The 17,818-nt window shown below is 38.7% G+C and overlaps 3 protein-coding genes across 3 annotated transcripts; 2 read left to right on the top strand and 1 right to left on the bottom strand.

Annotated features, from left to right (window-relative positions):
* Nucleotides 1-6,032: 6,032 nt before the first annotated feature.
* On the top strand, nt 6,033-11,499 carry LOC137732207 (uncharacterized). The gene is made up of 4 exons (XM_068471507.1): nt 6,033-6,197; nt 6,407-6,459; nt 7,718-8,488; nt 9,227-11,499. The coding sequence occupies exons 3-4, from the start codon at nt 7,718-7,720 to the stop codon at nt 10,982-10,984; spliced, it is 2,529 nt and encodes an 842-aa protein (XP_068327608.1). The 5' UTR covers nt 6,033-6,197; nt 6,407-6,459; the 3' UTR covers nt 10,985-11,499.
* A 492-nt stretch (nt 11,500-11,991) lies between these two features.
* On the top strand, nt 11,992-13,299 carry LOC137731047 (uncharacterized). The gene is made up of 3 exons (XM_068470103.1): nt 11,992-12,326; nt 12,439-12,578; nt 12,748-13,299. Exons 1-3 carry the CDS (start codon nt 12,167-12,169, stop codon nt 13,033-13,035), a joined length of 588 nt encoding a protein of 195 aa, XP_068326204.1. The 5' UTR covers nt 11,992-12,166; the 3' UTR covers nt 13,036-13,299.
* Nucleotides 13,300-13,359: 60 nt separating this feature from the next.
* LOC137731046 (mitochondrial thiamine diphosphate carrier 2-like) lies at nt 13,360-17,147 on the bottom strand. Its single transcript, XM_068470102.1, has 8 exons — nt 16,994-17,147; nt 16,649-16,813; nt 16,151-16,267; nt 15,883-15,994; nt 15,130-15,257; nt 14,639-14,791; nt 14,020-14,169; nt 13,360-13,836 (listed from the first exon to the last, which is right to left on the bottom strand). The coding sequence occupies exons 2-8, from the start codon at nt 16,763-16,765 to the stop codon at nt 13,618-13,620; spliced, it is 996 nt and encodes a 331-aa protein (XP_068326203.1). The 5' UTR covers nt 16,766-16,813; nt 16,994-17,147; the 3' UTR covers nt 13,360-13,617.
* Between the last annotated feature and the right edge of the window lie 671 nt (nt 17,148-17,818).

Below are 17,818 nucleotides of genomic sequence, written 5' to 3'. Positions count from 1 at the left end.
CTGTCGTACAGACCACTTTAGGTGGTTCCGACTCGTGGGCAGGTTCAGTTATAGAGTTGAGATTTGAGCTCTAGATGCAGCCGTACAGGTCACGTTAGGTGACTCCGGCTGCCAGATGTTGTGACGTTGATATGATTTATACCTGGGCACTTACATTCATATTATGGCTTTGGCATGACATATCTTGAGCATGTTTGGCATACCCTTGAGCATATTGGGCATATCTATACATACGTACATATGTTATTTTCTGGGAAGTATACAGGTTTTACGGCGAGGGGTTAGAATGTATTTTGCTAAATGGTTTTCAAAGAGCTTTGTTTTTGCCCACTCACGCTTTTGTTTTGCGCCCCTCCAGGTTCTAGTTGCTTAGCCGTTGCGGTGGTTTCCCTTGAGAGCTTTTCGGCGTTCTGACAGACACTCCACATTGTAGGGTCGCCTTCGGGCGTACCTCTGTTATCGTTTTTGTTTGGACTGCTCTAGACCTGCTCTGATTTTGTATCTCACTTACTAGCACTTATATTATTACCTTGTATGCTAGTTTTGAATTATTAGCTTCCGCACGTGCACATGGCTACGTCACCTTTGTGTGACGGCCAGCACGCTCCGATCTCGGTCGGGGTGTGTCAAACTTCATAGGTGAGAAAGTGATTTAGCTGTCGATGTCAGATTTTATCATAATTATATACGATATTGTCTGTTATAAAAGAAATATGAATGTATAGAACATAAAGAATGACAAATTATAACCCCTAATAGTGGTTTATGTAAATTGATTCTCATGTATTAGAAGCAATGGAGCATGTTGAAATCTAAAATGTTGTTGTTGTGTGAGTTTAATAGAAAAAACCTCGCTATTTTATAGGAATCAAACTTATGAGACTCATATATTACAGTCAACAAAATTCCTATTGGACTAATTTTCATCTTACTATATAAGTTTAATTCCAATTTATAAAGAGAACTATTATTTACACTTCAAAATTTTCATTTTGCATTCCTCTCATGTGTATTTTTCTTTCTGATTATAAAAAATTTAGAGCGGAGAATGAAAATTTTGAATGCTAATAACAATTTCGTTTATAAAAACTAAACCCAAAATTTCTATACCAAGTTTGAATTCCCCACCCCTAAATCCCAACTACTATATTGTAAGGGTTGTGATTTTCACACACCCTTAACTACTTTTCTCACATCACTTCCTATTTTTTAATACTTAATTGGTATCCTACTATTTAATCTTCTATATATACCCTTCCTACTTTTTGATAGTAAATAATGAAAGATTAAATAGGGAGGGGTATATATGGAAGATTAAATAGTAGAATGCCAATTAAGTATTAAAAAAATATGGAGGTGTGTGGGAAAAGTAGTTAAGGGTGTGTGAAAATCACAACCCTATTGTAAAGTCATTAGTAGGGTCTTTCATATTTTTAATTCACCAATTTCGTCCTCTATCTATTTACTCATGGGTAATGTTAGGGAGATTCAATTTGCAAACTAAATGACGTTCACTAATATGAATAAACACGTTTGTCAATGTTTAAGTAATAAACTAATCATCAACTTCTATGTCCTTTAGTTTTCAAAACTTTGCCTACAATTTAGTCTCCCTAGCATAACCCTTTACCTATTCGGAAAGGGATCCTCTCCAGATCCCTTTCACCAAATCCACCAAATCAATTAATCCAGACCCTTGGAATTTGATCCAATAGCTACATACAAGGGGTCCCTTTAAAAGTTATAATAACTTTAAAAGTTATAATAACTTTAAAAGTTATAATAATAAAAGTAATCATTAGAATAAATTTCAAGGGCCCGAATTAGGTGATTGGGTGGAATTGGTGAAAGGGATCTGGAGAGGATCCCTTTCCTACTTATTCAAGGAAAAAGGTCTTCGCTGGATCCTTTTCCTTGGGATCCCAAGGATCCCGTGATCGTGACCGTTCATCGTATATCGTGCGGTCAGTGGGTACTATTTATATTTAAATTTTAAAATGAACAATCATGATGTATAATGAACGATTACGATTACGGAATCTCTAGGAAAATGATTCAGCGAGGATCATTTTCCCTTATTCATCAATGTAGTATTACCGCCAATGATATTTTGCCATGCGGATTGAGTTGATAAATGCGTTAAAAATAAAAGAAAACCCAAGATTTAGGAAATAAAAAATTCAATTGTCATCTTCAAACTTCAGCAGCCCTTAGCCGGCCCATCCACTCCACCCACCGTCGACGTCGACCTCTAGTCCCACCACTACCACCCACCACGTTCCATACTGTTGCACCCTTTCTCCCCCAAGTAATTCACATAATTCACCCAAGTACCACCCCCTTCCGGTGCTAACCTCGAAAATGTCGTCGTCATGGAGCAGTGAGTCTCTCCCGATCAAATTCTCATCGGCGACATCGCCCTACCCAGTGCCAGTACCCATACCCCGACTAAAAACTTCAGAGCTTTTGATTAACTCATCGAGAGAGAGATGAGTTGTTGACAAAAAAAGAAGAGAGAGATGAGTTGAATTGTGCCGTGGTGGGTGGTGGTGGACTGGTGGGGATTTGAGGTCGACGGCCACGGTGGGCGGAGTGGATGAGATGACAATGCGTTTGCTGAAGTCTGAAGACGACAGGTGATTTTTTAATTTACTTTTTAACCAACAATTTTATATACAATTTTTAACTCAATCCACATGGCAAAATACCGTTGCCTAGGACCCAAATACATGACATGTCAGCACATTAATATTCCAAAAAATAAAAAAAAAATTACTAAAAAGTTTTAAAACGACGAAAATTGAAATAACGAAATTTTATTTTTTAGAATTTGTCAATTTTCCTATTTGACTAACCTAAAAACAATAGAATTTGAGTACGAAATTTGTTATTTTTAAACTTTCACTCATATAAATTTAGAAATGACATTTATTTATATGGAATTTAAAGTTGGAAATTAGAGGCCCCAATTCCCAAGATTTTTTTCCACGCAGAAATTCTAAATTTCTATGTTTATGAATCTAAACTAGAGGCGTGTCAATTTATAAATTTGACTTTGTCAAAATTTCAAATTTATTTTCTTCCGACTATAGTGTAAAGGAATTCTTAAAGGAATTAGATGGCAATGACAATACTAAAAAGTCAATAAAGGGGAGGACGAAATTGATGAGTTTGAAACATAAAAAAACCAAATTGATGACTTCATAGTACATTAGGAACCATTTGTGATTAAAAAAAAAAAAACCCATGCATAATGTGGAAGTCGGAATCAATCTAACTAATATGTCAAACTATCTAGTAAGAAAACAATGCCTCATACAGTAAAAAAAATTTATCTATACTTCTTGTATGAGTGGTAAATTGCACTATCTAGTGTCATAAAACTGAATCCAGAAACCGGATTACATATTCAAATTTCATAAATGATACACAACAAATCGTTTATATTTTAAGTGAACATATAAAAAAACAAAAACAAAAAGTTAAAAGAGAGCAAAACTAGATGCTTGCATAACGTTGTCTGCTCAGATAGTCAATTATTACGCTCACACAGTCTGTTTATTACGTTCATATTGTCGATTAGCGGTACGTTATGTCACATCCCGGCCCGGGGGGGGGGGGGGGGACCACTTCCCCGGCCCGCTCCACCATCGTAGCACGATATTGTCCACTTTGAGTCCCTACCATGCCTTCACGGTTTTGTTTCTGGGAACTCACACGAGAACTTCCCGATGGGTCATCCATCCTGGGAATGCTCTCGTGCGCTACTCACTTAACTTCGGAGTCCCCATGGAACCCGAAACCAGTGAGCTCCCAAAAGGCCTCGTGCTAGGTAGGGATGAGAATATCCATATAAGGATCACTCCCATGGGCGATGTGGGATGTCACAATCCACCCCCTTAAGGCCCGACGTCCTTGTCGGCGCACTCGCGACTAGGGTTAGGCTCTGATACCAAATTGTCACATCCCACCAAGGGGGGGACCATTTCCTAGGTCTGCTCCACCACCGTAGCACAATATTGTCCGCTTTGGGTCCCGACCACGCCCTCACGGTTTTGTTTCTGGAAACTCACACGAGAACTTCCTGATGGGTCACCTATCTTGGGAATGCTCTCGTGTGCTACTCGCTTAACTTCGGAGTTCCCATAGATCCCGAAGCCAATGAGCTCCCAAAAGGCCTCGTGCTAGGTAGGGTTCCCAATGGGTCACCCATCATGGAATTGCTCTAGCTCCCTTTTCGCTTAACTTCGGAGTTCCTACGGAACCCAAAGCCAATGAGCTCCCAAAATGCCTCGTCCTAGGTAGGGATAAAAATATACATATAAGGATCACTCATCTGAACAATGTGGGATGTCACACGTTATGTGTTATATTCTTCGTCCACTAATCATCTCTATTATTTCCCTTGTTAATTGACAACTCTGTGTTATATTTTGTGCTATGATTCATGAACTAAGCTGAAATTAAAACCCTTTACCTAACTCAATGTTTAAGAACTTATAGCTCGTCTCTCAGTTTATAACCGAACATCACGTCAATTGAAAGTTGAGCATTTCCGTATTTAAGAGAAAAAAATTCTCAAAAAAAAAAGAAAAGAAAGAGCTCCAAATCATTATTTTGGAAAGTAAAAACTTTACAAATAAATCACTTAGGTTAGCATGAATATATTTTCCTTTTTTTTTTTTTTTTTTTTTTGCAGTTAAAAGTGAGTAAAATCTATCTTAACTGTTAATTTGACCGAACGACAACTGTCATTCTGCATCGAACGACTTCAGTTTCTTAAATGGAAAATAATTTGGCTACTGATGTGAGATTTTAACATAAATTATATGAGATATTGTTTGTTAGAAATGCGATGAATGTACCTAACACAAAAGAGAACACTTCTCTAGCAAGAAAACATAACCTCATATAGAACATTTTTATTTTATCTTGGCTGTAAACGCGTGAAGTGCACTATTTAGTGTCATAAAACCGAATCCAAAAACCAGATTACATATTCAAATTTCATAAATGATATGCGACAAAACGTTCGTATTTTAAGTGAACAGATAAAAAAAAAAGAAAAAAGTTAAAACAGACCAGAATTGGACGCATACGTAACGTTCTCTGCTCAAATAGTCACTTACTGCGTTCACACGGTCTGTTTTTGCCGTTCACGTTATCGATTAGTGGTGCGTTATGGGTTATATTGTTAGGCCGCTAACTAGCCATTCACATTGTCGGTTATTGGTTCATTATGTGTTATATTATTAGGCCGCTAATCACCTCTTATCCTTTGTTAATTGACAACATTGTGTAGCATTTTTGCTAGGATTTATGAACTGAGTGTGTTTAAGAGCTTATGTCCGAGTTAGCCATATCTTGACTCAGTTGATAACCGAACCCCACGTTAATTGAAAGTCGAGCCTTTCCTCATCGAGAAATACCCCAAAAAATATTTAAGAAAATCCCTTCAAATGATTATTACAGAAAATAAAAGAACTTATATAAATATATCCACCCAAAATCAACCCTCACTTACAAACACGCGCCTCTGAGAGCGTAGGACCGCACCATGCAACGATCCCTATGGCTTGCCAATCTAGCTCGTAATAACATTACTACGACTTGTCGTTCAACACACTAGTAATAAGCCTCCGTAACATTCACATAGGTGGCAGCACACCATTGGCCCGCCCCTTAGCTACTAGAGAATTTTCAATATGCTCGGAACATAAGATAGAACATCACATTGCATCATACAATTAAATATATATATTTTTTAAAGTTTCTCTAAATAATATAATGATATGATATTTCAACTTTCTACTCCGACCTTATATTCCAGACACATTAAAAAATCTTTCTGCGTTCATAATGTACAAATCTCGTCCGGTCTATCGTAGCAGGAATCTTTAAGGCCACGTGTCAAATGTTACAGGATTTAGTATCTCACGCGCTATGGTGGCGCGTGGAGATATCGCTTTCGTACGTCTTTATATGGTCCAGAGCCCCCCCTCACTCTCTCTCTCACACACCAAAAGAAAACACTCAGGTCCTCTCTCTCCCCCCCTCTCTCTCCCCTATAAAATCGTAATATTTTCTCTCTCTAAGGACACAACGACTTTGCTTTCTCAAATATTTTTCTCTTTGGTTTTGGCCTCCTTAGAACTCAGCCTTCGTGGTCATGAAAGCTTAGCTTCCATAAAACCCAGGTACAACCCTCTCTCTCTCTCTCTCTCTCTCTCTAGTTTTCATGTCCAACAGCGTGCGTGAGTTTTCTCTCTCTAAAAATAGAGATACTCAGAGGCACAGGCTCTCTGTGTAAGAGACTCTGTGTGCGCTTCACGCTTTGTTTTACTTATGTATTTTGAATCCAAAGCTTGCAAATTGGTGCTAAAACTCCAAGACCCATTTTTCTCAGGCTTGCTCTCTCACGTGGGTTCGGCTTCAAATATCGTTTCCTTCTCCGTGGAGGTATGGAAATATTAAAAAAACCAAATCTTTCGTTTTCTGGGTTGCTGTTTTTATTTGTTTTACGATTCAATGCAGTTCTCTCTGTGTTTTTGGAGGGTCAGTGTTTGGTAAATAAGTGGAATTTCATGGGATCGTGTTGGAATTCTCACTGGGACTGTGGTTTTTACTTGCCGGAATGCTTTCCTGTTCTTTCTGTCGTTTTTTTCTATGTTTTGTAATTATTTATTTTTATTAAAGTTTACTACTTTTTGGTGTTTTTTGTTTTGGTCGTGATTGTTTGTTGTTTTGATATGAATGTGCTTAATGGGTTTTCAGATAATTATCATAAAGTTTATGCCTTTTTGTAGTTTCGTCGATTTTAGTCTGGTTCGAAAAGGGATCTGGATTGGTTATTTTGTTGTGGGTTTGCTGCTTAACGCTTTGTTTGCTTGTATTTCTTCTGGTTTATGCTTAAAAAAATTATTTCTGGGTTATTATTATTTTTTTTGGAAATTTTTGGTACCTTTTTATTAAAAAAATAAATTATTGGTACCAAAAAAACAAAAATTATTTATGATTATTTGTGGTTTATGAATAAACTTTTTAATATAATAAATGCAAGAAAAAAAAAAAATCTTTTGGTTGCTTCAAATTTTGAAATTGGAATTTGTTCTGAGGAAATTCCTTCTCTCTTTCTCTATGTGATTAATGATTAACTAGGATTTATTGCTGCTAGTTGCATGAGTTCTTCAATCTGTACTGCTGCTAGGATAAAAATCAATGTTTTATCTTTGGCATGTTTATGACCAACCTGCAGCATTAGCAGCAGCTCAATTAGTTTTGGACTGCTTCATAACCGAACGGTCGTGTCTTGGTTGCTCCTTTCGATCCCGTAAATATGAGCTTTTAGATTGGAAACATTGAACAGATTCAACAAAATGTGACATTTAGTCTGAAATTTTGAAAGGGTATTTGAAAATGTAAAATTGGACTGGATTTGGTTGGAGTAGAAGCATTTTTTTAGCATGCAGTTCTATTCCTCATTTTCTATCTTTCTCAGTAGGCTATCATGTTCTTATAATGGTATCAAAAATATTATTGGGGGAGCAATGTACGATTTCAAATTGGCATATAGCATTCATAATTTTCGAAATTTTTTATGAAGTATATGTCTTTTAAATTGTCTGTTGGACAGAAGGAAGAACTTTGATCATTTTGTTGTCTCAGAAAGACGATTTAACAATACCAGTTCCCCCTCCCCCTCCTTCTTGTCTGACAGATGGATTCAGTTGAAGGAATTAGCCATGGGGATATCAATGACGATGAAGCTGAGCATTCATTTTCTCCAGAAGCTTCTGATACATGTGGTGTCTCTGGTGACCCTGAGCTAGGTCCTAGAGTTGGAGATGAGTACCAGGCTGAAATTCCCTGTCTACTAGCTGTTTCTGACTATATACGGCTTTTAAAGAACCCAACTGATGCAGAAATTTCTGAAGGTAGTTTAGTAATGGGTTTGCCTATACCAGTAATGTGGATCAGCGAGGAATTGGACACCAAAAAATATGAACATGTCAGACAGACCTTGATTGATTCAGAAAGTGACAACGTAAAGTGCAAAGCTGAGCCAATGGATGTTAAGTCCGATAATGTGATAACATCTGGCGAGTCAGAAAATCTAGTATTGAAACAAGAAACGAAGGCTGAAATGCATCAAAAGCCTGGAGGAGTGTACTGTCCAGTTCCTGGTTCTGCAGGAGACAATTGGAGTGACATGGAAGAAGCCAGTTTTCTTCTTGGTTTATATATCTTTGAGAGGAACCTCGTTCTGGTGAAGAAGTTTGTCGGAAGCAAACAAATGGGTGATATTTTGTCATTCTACTATGGGAAATTTTACAAGTCTGACAGATACAAGAGATGGAAAGAATGCAAAAAAATGAGAAGCAGAAAATGTATATTTGGGCAAAGAATTTTTACTGGGGCAAGGCAACATGAGTTGTTTTCTCGTTTGTTTCCTCACGTGTCAGAAGAATGCCAAACTTCTTTGCTTGAGGTTATTACATCTCTACGAAACTTCAATACTGTGGATAAAAATTATATCAGCCTGTCTGTACACACATCAATATGCAAACAAACAAAAGTATGCTAAATTAGTTATTTGCTTTACTGAATACTCTAATTCAGGTTCTGTGTAGGTTCTCTGCCAACATTTTTCAAGTTATTATTAGATTGCTAAAGTTTAGACAGATTAGTATCCCTTTAATTGTTTAACTCTTTGTACATATTTCTCACAAAGTCCCTATATGCCTTCTGTAACTTTGCTTTCCTTTTGTGTACCTGTTCATTTTTTTTGGCAGAGTTGAATCATGTGGAAGTGATTGGTAAAATCGAATTTGTGTGTTTATCACTTTAGCAATTAGTTCCATGTCTAGAGATTACCGCTTCCTACTCATTAAATTTAGTAGTATTTTAGCTTAAATTATGGATTTACGGAGGTACTGTATAGACAAATTATATATGAAAATAATGACAAATGTTTATTTTCTGATGAAGATAGACAAGTAAGTGCAAACATGTAATGCATGTGGATCCATCATTTTATCTGCCACTTGTTTCCTTCTGATTTTATACAACAGAAACATATAACGTTGACTACTCAAAATGAAATCCGTTAACGCAGATAAACAGTTGTTTACAGAAGGGATACACCTTGGATTTTGCTATGATTGTTTGTCCCCTTATTTGTTCGTATCAGGATATGGTCTGTTTTAATTTGTTTGACCAATTCCAGGTCTCGAAGACATTTGGGGAAGGAAAAATTATACTAGAAGAATATGTATTCATTTTAAAGGCTAGAATTGGATTGAATGCACTGGTAGAGGCAGTGGGAATTGGTACAGGAAAGAAAGATCTCACAGGCAATGCCACAGAGACTTTAAAGTCCAATCAGGTTGCTCCTGTTCGCCCAGAAATACCAACTGGCAAAGCATGCTCCACCCTTACGCCACTAGAAATAGTCAACTTTCTAACAGGGGGCTTCCGGCTAAGCAAAGCCCGCTCGAGCGATCTCTTTTGGGAAGCTGTCTGGCCTCGTTTACTTGAAAGAGGGTGGCACTCTGAGCAGCCTTATCCGGGTTTCTCCACTGGTTCCAGGAATTCATTGGTCTTTCTTATCCCTGGTATTAAGAAGTTCTCAAGAAGGAAACTGGTGAAGGGATCCCACTACTTTGATTCGGTAAGTGACGTCCTGAATAAAGTTGCTTCAGACCCTGAGCTTCTTGAGCTTGAAATGGGAGCAAATAAAGAAAATGGGTGGACAGATGAAACAAAGCTGGACGAACAAGACTTCCCAAATCAGCAACGTCACTGTTATCTGCAGCCTCGTACTCCAAATCGTAGTAGTACGGATGTCATGAAGTTTACAGTTGTGGATACTAGTCTGTCTAATGGAAAAATATTCAAGGTGAGGGAACTGAGAAGCTTACCGCTTGAATTGGATGTCTCCGCCTCCAGAAGTGATTCTGAAGATGACGACGAGGATGCTTCTGAGGATTCAACAGATAAATATAATTCTGCTAATTCGTTGTGTTCACAGAGGGATGAGATCCACGTTTCGAAGTCCATCCGTTTGGGTAGAAATGGTGACAAATATTTTAAATATGGTACTTCAGAGGTGGAACATCAAGCTTTTGGTCAAGGTTCGACTACTGTGACTGCAGATCTCCCCAAGAATGAGAACATTGGTACATGCAACGACATGCAGCGCTGGAAAGCTATGAAGTGCCAAAAGAGCCGGAAAATGGTTTCTGAAAATGAAAATCATGTTGCCCCTGTTTCAAAAAGACGTCGACAGTTAGCTGCTTGTAGTCGCACAGAGATCACCCCCAGCAGGAGCCAGTTCTTGCAAGGTCCCATGTTACAACAAGATGTTTCTGGAGACCGTGCGGAATTTAGTGAGAAAACTCCCTCTCAAGTGGAACCATCCGGAGAGAAGTTATCATCCGCCAGTACTTTGCCTAGAGGAGCCAGCCCAGTTGATAGTGGTGAAGGCAATCGTCGTGGCAACAGTTTGCCTGTGGAAATATTCCAAGAGAATCCTCAGCGCCCTATGTTGATTGACTTGAACATGCCCCCGCCTCTAGATGCTGAAACTGATGAACCTTTCACAATGATAGAAAGACAAGATGATAAAACACACCAGGAACCAGATGCTGCTTCCCATTCAGTGGATCCCTCTGAAAGTGGGGCAACTTCTGAACAGCAGCCTGCAATGAACTCTCGGAGACAAAGCACAAGAAACCGACCACTGAGCACTAAGGTACTGGAATCTTTAGCTTATGGATTTTTAGACACAAAACAGAAGCGGAAGAGTAGGGATGAATTTCCCCGAGACAACTCCAAATTAAGGTCATCCAGGCGTGCTCGTACTAAGGTGAGCGATCTCAACAGTTTTGATACTAGTCTCCCGGATTTCAGTATGCAGGAAACCAGGAGTGCTATCCCCAGTAACAACACTGATGGGTACAGCGAACTTGACATGGTCTCGTAAGTCGGTTTGGTGCTGAAAATCCAACAAACAACTTGAACAAAGCTCTTCTGCATATAAAAGAGACCGCTGCTTTTGGCTCGTGCGGTTATAACCAACCCATGATAAACAGCAAGGGCAGCAAATCTCTTCATTCTTCTGCATTGTACATGGTGTTACATACAAATTTCATTGGAAATTCGGAGTAGCAGCGTCTTTTCCCGTGGCCATTACATCAGCGAAAGCAGCGCAATTAACCAGAAAACCAAAGATGAGAGACAAAAGTTACCCTCTTCCCTTTCAGTCTTAGTTCAACAGCATTTGATAAAACCATTTACTCTCTCTCTTGTGTACAATTTACTTTAAAAGTGGTCGTCTTTTTTTTTTTTTTCTTTCCTTAATTATGAGTTGCAAGACTAACGTATAGGGTGACCGTTGTTGCATTCTGATCAAATGTAGTTCGATTTCTTAGACTCGCGTCGACAGTTTCTCATCGGTTTACATCTGAAATTTTCGTAATTTGAAGAGATTTGTGTTAAGCATTGTTTGTTGCCTGCCGAAAGCAAAAGGTAAGTTAAGATTTAAGTTTCCTTAGAACAGTTTGATTGCTTGCTAATTAGATAACAAAGCTAGGGGTGTTCCAAGATTCAATCCAATCCGCCCAAACGATCGATTCAATTCAATCCAATCCAATCTTGGTCGATGTTGATGATATGAAAGTTTAGAGAAAGAGAGTTCATTAAGTATTTAAAGTTTTCAGAAAGAATTTATATACGTACTTATCCTAAACAGAAAAAGTCATTAATCACTTGTATTATAACATTTAATGCATTAAACTATTTTTCCGACAAAAAAATTTAGAGTTATAATTAATGCTTATCATAGCAGATAATCTAATTTATAAAACAAAACTCTCATATTTGACCAAAAAAAAAAAAAGAATTAATAAAAGTAAACGAAATGGGCCCCATCGGTATTTGCTATTTGGTGTAGGACAATAGGACACGAGAGTACCACGCGCCACTCTCCACTCTGTACAGCTCCCATCCTCCTCTTCTTCCTCCTCTCCCACCTCCTCTCCAATATTCCCACCAAACCCTAAATATTGAAAAGGGTGTTTTGTATTTTAATCTATCTGCATATTTAACGGAGTTTATTGCTGGTTGATTTGGGAAAAATTAGAAAATAGAAAGCACGACCGACACAATGGGTCAGGCGCTGCGACGAGCTGCTGGGAGAACGCGACCCTCTTCGACCGTCGAAACGGCGTCGTCCAAACCGAAGACCGTCGTTGTCGATAAGCGGCCTCCTCTGGTTCCCCCCGAACGGGCGGAGATCTCCAAGGCCGGCGGCGCTATTGATTCTGGTATATTAAAGTTGCCGCCCTTCTTTTGTGTATTGGCTTTTCTAGCACATTTTTCCTCAGCTCCGTTCAGTTAATTTACGGCGTCGTTTCGAATGTGGTTTGTTGGTTTCAGATGGCAGTGCAGGAACAGGAGGAGCCGCAGAAGCAGTCGAAAATGTGCTCGAAGAACGAGATCCAAATTACGACGCCATGCTCAATCAAATGGTGGGTAGAATCAAAGCAAAGCCCGGAGGCAAATTGGAGATGGGCGAGGTCAGTTTTTCAAAGTTTGGTTTTTTCATTTTGTTTCGCCGTTTGGGAATAACGTAGAAAGCACTTCCGCTCATAAGCACTTTTAGCAAATAAACTAGCTACCCACGGTTTGAATTTAAGACATTGTATTGTACTGTTGTAAATGTGTATTTTGGGGATCATTGTACAGGCAAATGTGGTGGACAAGTATAAGAGGCCTCTACCTAAACTGAGGGATACGAAGCCAGATTCCGGGAGTTATGAGGAGAGGCCTGCTCCGCCGGGAACTCTGAATGTGGCACAGCTGCGCCACATTATTCTGCTGCATCAGGGCAAGGCCGAGGATCACAATGGCCGCATGGAGCCGGACCAAATTGCTGAGAAGTTCCGGGTTGATGTTGCTGAGGTTCGGAGGATCTTGCAGTTTGTAGCACTGCCTCCGGAGGATGGCAGCGGCAAACAGAACAACAATCGCTGAAGAAGGCACAAATAGAGATAGCTTCTATCGACTATTCTCCTTCACTACTAGTTGGATTTTCCGTTGAATAACGTTGGTTCGCATACAAGTTTGAATGTGAATCCTGTGATTTGGAGATTTTACACACTTCCGAAATCTGTAACATGTCGGAAATTTTGTACCTAGTGCTTGAGGGATTTCGATTGCAACACAACTGAGAATCTGTAACATGTCGGAGAATTCATGTTTACTTGTGGTTATGGGATTTATAAGTTCATTCTGTTTCGAGACATGAGTGCGAATGTGTCGGTACCTCGACCACAAAAATATGTAGAGGATGTAAACACGGTAACCAGATTTTTTCCAAGAGAGGAGACGATAATCTCATTTGAAACATGCTGATACAAAAATTTATGGTGCTCTAAATCTCAACTTCTATCTTCAAACATTTTGCTGTCTAGTTACAATCTTATGGCCTGTAAGGGCGGCTAAAATAGGGTCCCTCCTTTCGGTTCCTTCGACGAGGGTTTTCTAAGGTTTCCAAGGACAAAAGAATCTCATCATGCAAAAATAACATTTGAAACTATTAGGAAACAGTTAGATTCAAGTCAATCTGGACTCTAACCAATCTGATGTATATTCATATGCCACAAATGTCACTGCAGCGGCAGGTGCAGCTTTGACGGTTGATGGGACTATTCCCTTATAGAGACCAGCCCAGCCCTCCATCTGCAATATTCTTTGCAAGGCGTCAAACATGTTGCTATAAGCACGGTGCTCTACTGGTTTCCCATATCTTGGGTGCCTCTGTAGTCCTTCAACCTGCAAGGCCCGGGAAAACAGTATTCATATGACCAACCATCATTGCATTAACATGGAAGCATTTTCATGCACATTTTTCTTCCTTTGTATTCTTGCGGAAAGATTGTTAAATAACACACTAGAGTCCAGATGAACTGAAAGTTCCAGTAATGCAAGTGGAGTTCAGGACGTTTAAATATCTACCTGGAATCTTTTCTTGACCACATCAAGTGGATGACAGACAAGTTTGGCACAGGTGCCGGATGCTATACCACAGATGAAAAGCTGAAAGCTCGAGAGACCATCTTCTCTACCGTGCGAGTTCATATTAGAGGATCTGTACTGGTTCCACGCCTAAAATGGACACAATAAAATGTGAGATCACATACTTTTTTCAGAATTTCTCAATCCAAGAAAACCTTCTCACAACACACAAACATATATTGGAAGGACAATTGTATCCAATTCACTTCCAACAAAAGATCTTGCTCTTTGCTGGGTGTATGGCCCTTTTCTTTGATTATTTCAATTCACATATCTAAACATGGCAGGTTATTTTTACACAAGTGGGGAAGGGGAAAACCGAACCTAGGACCTCAAGTGCAGGGGTGAATGGTCTTAACTACTTGAGCTACAGGCCCCCTGCAAAACTAGCCAATGTGGTTCATTTCCTTGTGAGACCACATGATAGATATTTTCAACCAAAACAACTATATATTGATTTCCAAAACTGACGGAAATCATCCCATCATGAGACAAAGAAATACAAATATTTAGTAAAAAACACAAAAAAGTAAATGATAGAGCAGAACCAGAAGCTTACCATGGTCCAGCGCTTAAACGTGTCATAGGTACCAAATTGCAAGCCTGCATAGGGTACAATCTCAACAAGTGTTGGCGACAGTCCAGCATACAACCCTCGAAAGCCACGATTTTTAACTATTTCAACCAACGCAGACCTCATATTTGGATACACCTAAATGAAGAACAATGTGAGTTAGGCTCTATTATGCCAAAGAACTCTTCACAAATTGGTGTTTATGCAGAAACTAATTCTAAAGGTGGCCTGATAAAATTCAACATTATTTTATTAGTATATTAAGCATTTCAAAGCTACTGATTACATAAAGGATAGCTCATGCTGTCAGATGCATAACTTTGTAACTTTAAAGAATTTTATGAAGAATAACATGGATTTAACATTGATTCCTACTCGTCAGACTAGTATAGCTATACATGGCGCGGAACAGTTTGAAAGTTAATTTACAATCACACGCACGCACCATACCAAAAAGTCAACCCATGTACCTATACCTTAGGTTCGCCCTGTGAAGCTAATAAGGTTCTTAGAAGATCAAATGGATATGTGCCAACAGTAGCTACACAACCCGCTAATGCTCCACTGACGTAAGATAAATAGGGGCTCAAATGAATGTGATCCTCTGCATCAGAGCAAACAATGATCAGGACGTACAAGAAATTTGGGGTATTAGAAAAAAGAACACATCCAAAGTGATCATAGCTCTGAAGTCGTAAACATTACATATAAAGTACTTAAACTAAACATGGTACCTCTATCAGCAAAATCCTCATTGCAAAATTCAAATAAACAACAGAGCAATAAACCTAGACTTTTATTAGAGATGGACATTACATTCTGACATCCAGCTTACAACCCAAGTTACTTTAGCACAAATTCAGTTCTTGAATATCAATTTGAAAGAGAATTTTAGAGAAATAAAGAAGTCAAAGTCAAATGTCCTACGCCGAAGCTACTGGAGCTACAAATAATGAAAGAAGAATCAGAAGATCAAACCATATTCAATTCATACCCTTACTTAAAAGAAGCCACATAATACAACTTTTAATTCAGAATTCAGACCTATGTTTCATGGACACAAACATGGATTTCAGATGCAGGCAGGTGTCCAACTGTGTTTGCCTATTTTCCAAGGGTTTTAAACAAATATAGGGTCCGAGTTGTCATACCCTTAATAGTATCAAGTCCTATTGAAATGAGTGCGCAAGTGAAATAAAGAGTGCACATAAGGACTATTCTCAAAGTACCTGTTTTGGAAGAACCAGTAGCAAATGTTTTCAACTTGTGTAACACAGTAAATTGTATCGCGGTATACGGCATAACCATAAGTAAAGCTGGGACATTTCCACGCCAAAAACCCTGCCATAAGAAATTCTCATAATAAGATCTCGGGAAAATGTTAATGTTCTTGCAAAACTGAACCATAAAAGACCACCAGAAATGGCTTCTACAGAATGCCACAAGAAAAAATAAAGTAATTTACATTCTCCATGAACATAAATTGTGTCACTGTACCAGTAAGCCTTCCTCTCTGAAGATATCCCTTGTTGCTTGAAACATCCCAGTATATTTTGATGGTTCAGACAAATTTCTTCGAACCAAAGCCCATGACGTTGTGGGTTCGAGTTGAACCTATCAACCAAAACAAATAAAAAGATTTTTCATTCCACCACCAGCCCTTATGATGCATATGCAGATAAGCATCATGCATAAAACCCAAACACCAAATCGATAAAAATTCTTAAAACCCACGAAATTTACGCAACAACAAAAACAAACACGATTTCACACCAAGTCAACACGTGCAGGAGTCCATTAAACTTGAAAAAATAACAATACATATCATTACTTGTACCGTACTGTAAGAATGTTATGAATTTTCTACGTTGGAAAACAATGCAAAGCTCAGAAATTGCAAAAATTTACAAACTTAACCACGATGTCAATACAATTTCGCAGTCTAACCCCATTACAGATAAAGATAAAGGCAAAAATTTCAAAACTTTCACGAACCTGGAATCTAATTTTAATAACATCTAGCGGCGAAGTAACCGTTCGCGATATTCCGCCGGCGATTAAACCCGCCGTTGTATCAATGACGGTTCGCTTGAGCTGCCCCTTCTCTTCCATTGCCAAAAGAAATCCCACTCGCGAACAAAGCTGAAGCAGATATATCACCTGAAACGATGCCGTTCAATTCAATTCAGAACAAAAGATCAAAAATTGACGATCACATTAACGGATTAGCAAAATCCGATAAGGGTTCAGACGATTAGGGTTCCGCCGACGGTGAACTACTGGAAATTCGACTTGCAGAAAGCAGAAAGGTAAAGTGCAATGAGAGGGAGAGGAACCGACCTGGAGAGGGCAGGTGGGACAATGGAGCAGAGAGAAAGCGCCGCCATTGAATTGGGGGGTTTTGCCGCCTTATTGGAAGACCGCGTCGGCGACTTGTAAGAAGAAGAAGAAGGGGGTGGGGGGCGTTTAATAACGTTTAAGGGGCGTTAATTGTGGGGCAGCCTAGATAATCGGGGTTAAGGGAGCGCTGCTGGTTAATTCACGGAATTGTTCCCGTCCGTCAATAGTGGGAATGGTCCTTTTTGTGAATAGAAGATATTTTGTTTGGTTTTTATTAGTTTTTTTTATTTATTTTTCCTTTTTCTTTTGTGTCCTCTAAAAGATAGAATGAGGTCACATCACCACCCAAATCCATGCCATGACATTACAACCGAAGACAAGAATGTGGGAAAAGGATAGTCGCCTGATCTTTTTTTTTTTTTTGAGATGTTGCAATTGTGATCGTTCATCATAGATTATACGATCAATTTTCTTTAGGTACTATTTATATTTAATTTAAAATTTAAAATTTTGAAATGATTTTTGACCGCATGATGTGCGATGAACGGTCACGATCATGGGATCTTAGAGATGCTATGATCGTGACCGTTCATCGTACATCATACGAGCAATTTTCGTTAGGTACTATTTATATTTAATTTTAAAATTTAAATTTTGAAATGATTTCTGACTGCATGATGTACAATGAAGGATCACGATCATAGAATTCCTAGGAAAAGAATCTGGCGATGATTCTTTTCCATGAATATGTTCCATGTTTTGTTAATATTAATTTGTTCTAGTCAACATATTGACGCCGGTAAATTATATGATGATAGTTAGAAG

This window comes from Pyrus communis, chromosome 4 (genome assembly GCF_963583255.1).
Source record: "Pyrus communis chromosome 4, drPyrComm1.1, whole genome shotgun sequence".
Classification (NCBI taxonomy): domain Eukaryota; kingdom Viridiplantae; phylum Streptophyta; class Magnoliopsida; order Rosales; family Rosaceae; genus Pyrus; species Pyrus communis.
Note: the sequence above shows the minus strand (reverse complement) of the source record. Positions and strands in the feature narration are given on the sequence as shown.

Bases quoted from the DNA above. Each gene is read 5' to 3' on its own strand.
- LOC137732207 (XM_068471507.1), top strand. From the start codon at position 7,718: ATGGATTCAGTTGAAGGAATTAGCCATGGGGATATCAATGACGATGAA. The intron at 8,489-9,226 runs GTTATTACATCT...GACCAATTCCAG, and splicing joins GCCAAACTTCTTTGCTTGAG to GTCTCGAAGACATTTGGGGA.
- LOC137731047 (XM_068470103.1), top strand. From the start codon at position 12,167: ATGGGTCAGGCGCTGCGACGAGCTGCTGGGAGAACGCGACCCTCTTCG. The intron at 12,327-12,438 runs GTATATTAAAGT...TGTTGGTTTCAG, and splicing joins CGGCGGCGCTATTGATTCTG to ATGGCAGTGCAGGAACAGGA. The intron at 12,579-12,747 runs GTCAGTTTTTCA...ATCATTGTACAG, and splicing joins GCAAATTGGAGATGGGCGAG to GCAAATGTGGTGGACAAGTA.
- LOC137731046 (XM_068470102.1), bottom strand. From the start codon at position 16,765: ATGGAAGAGAAGGGGCAGCTCAAGCGAACCGTCATTGATACAACGGCG. The intron at 14,170-14,638 runs GTAAGCTTCTGG...TGTCCATTTTAG, and splicing joins CGTTTAAGCGCTGGACCATG to GCGTGGAACCAGTACAGATC. The intron at 13,837-14,019 runs GTAGATATTTAA...CGGGCCTTGCAG, and splicing joins TGGTCAAGAAAAGATTCCAG to GTTGAAGGACTACAGAGGCA.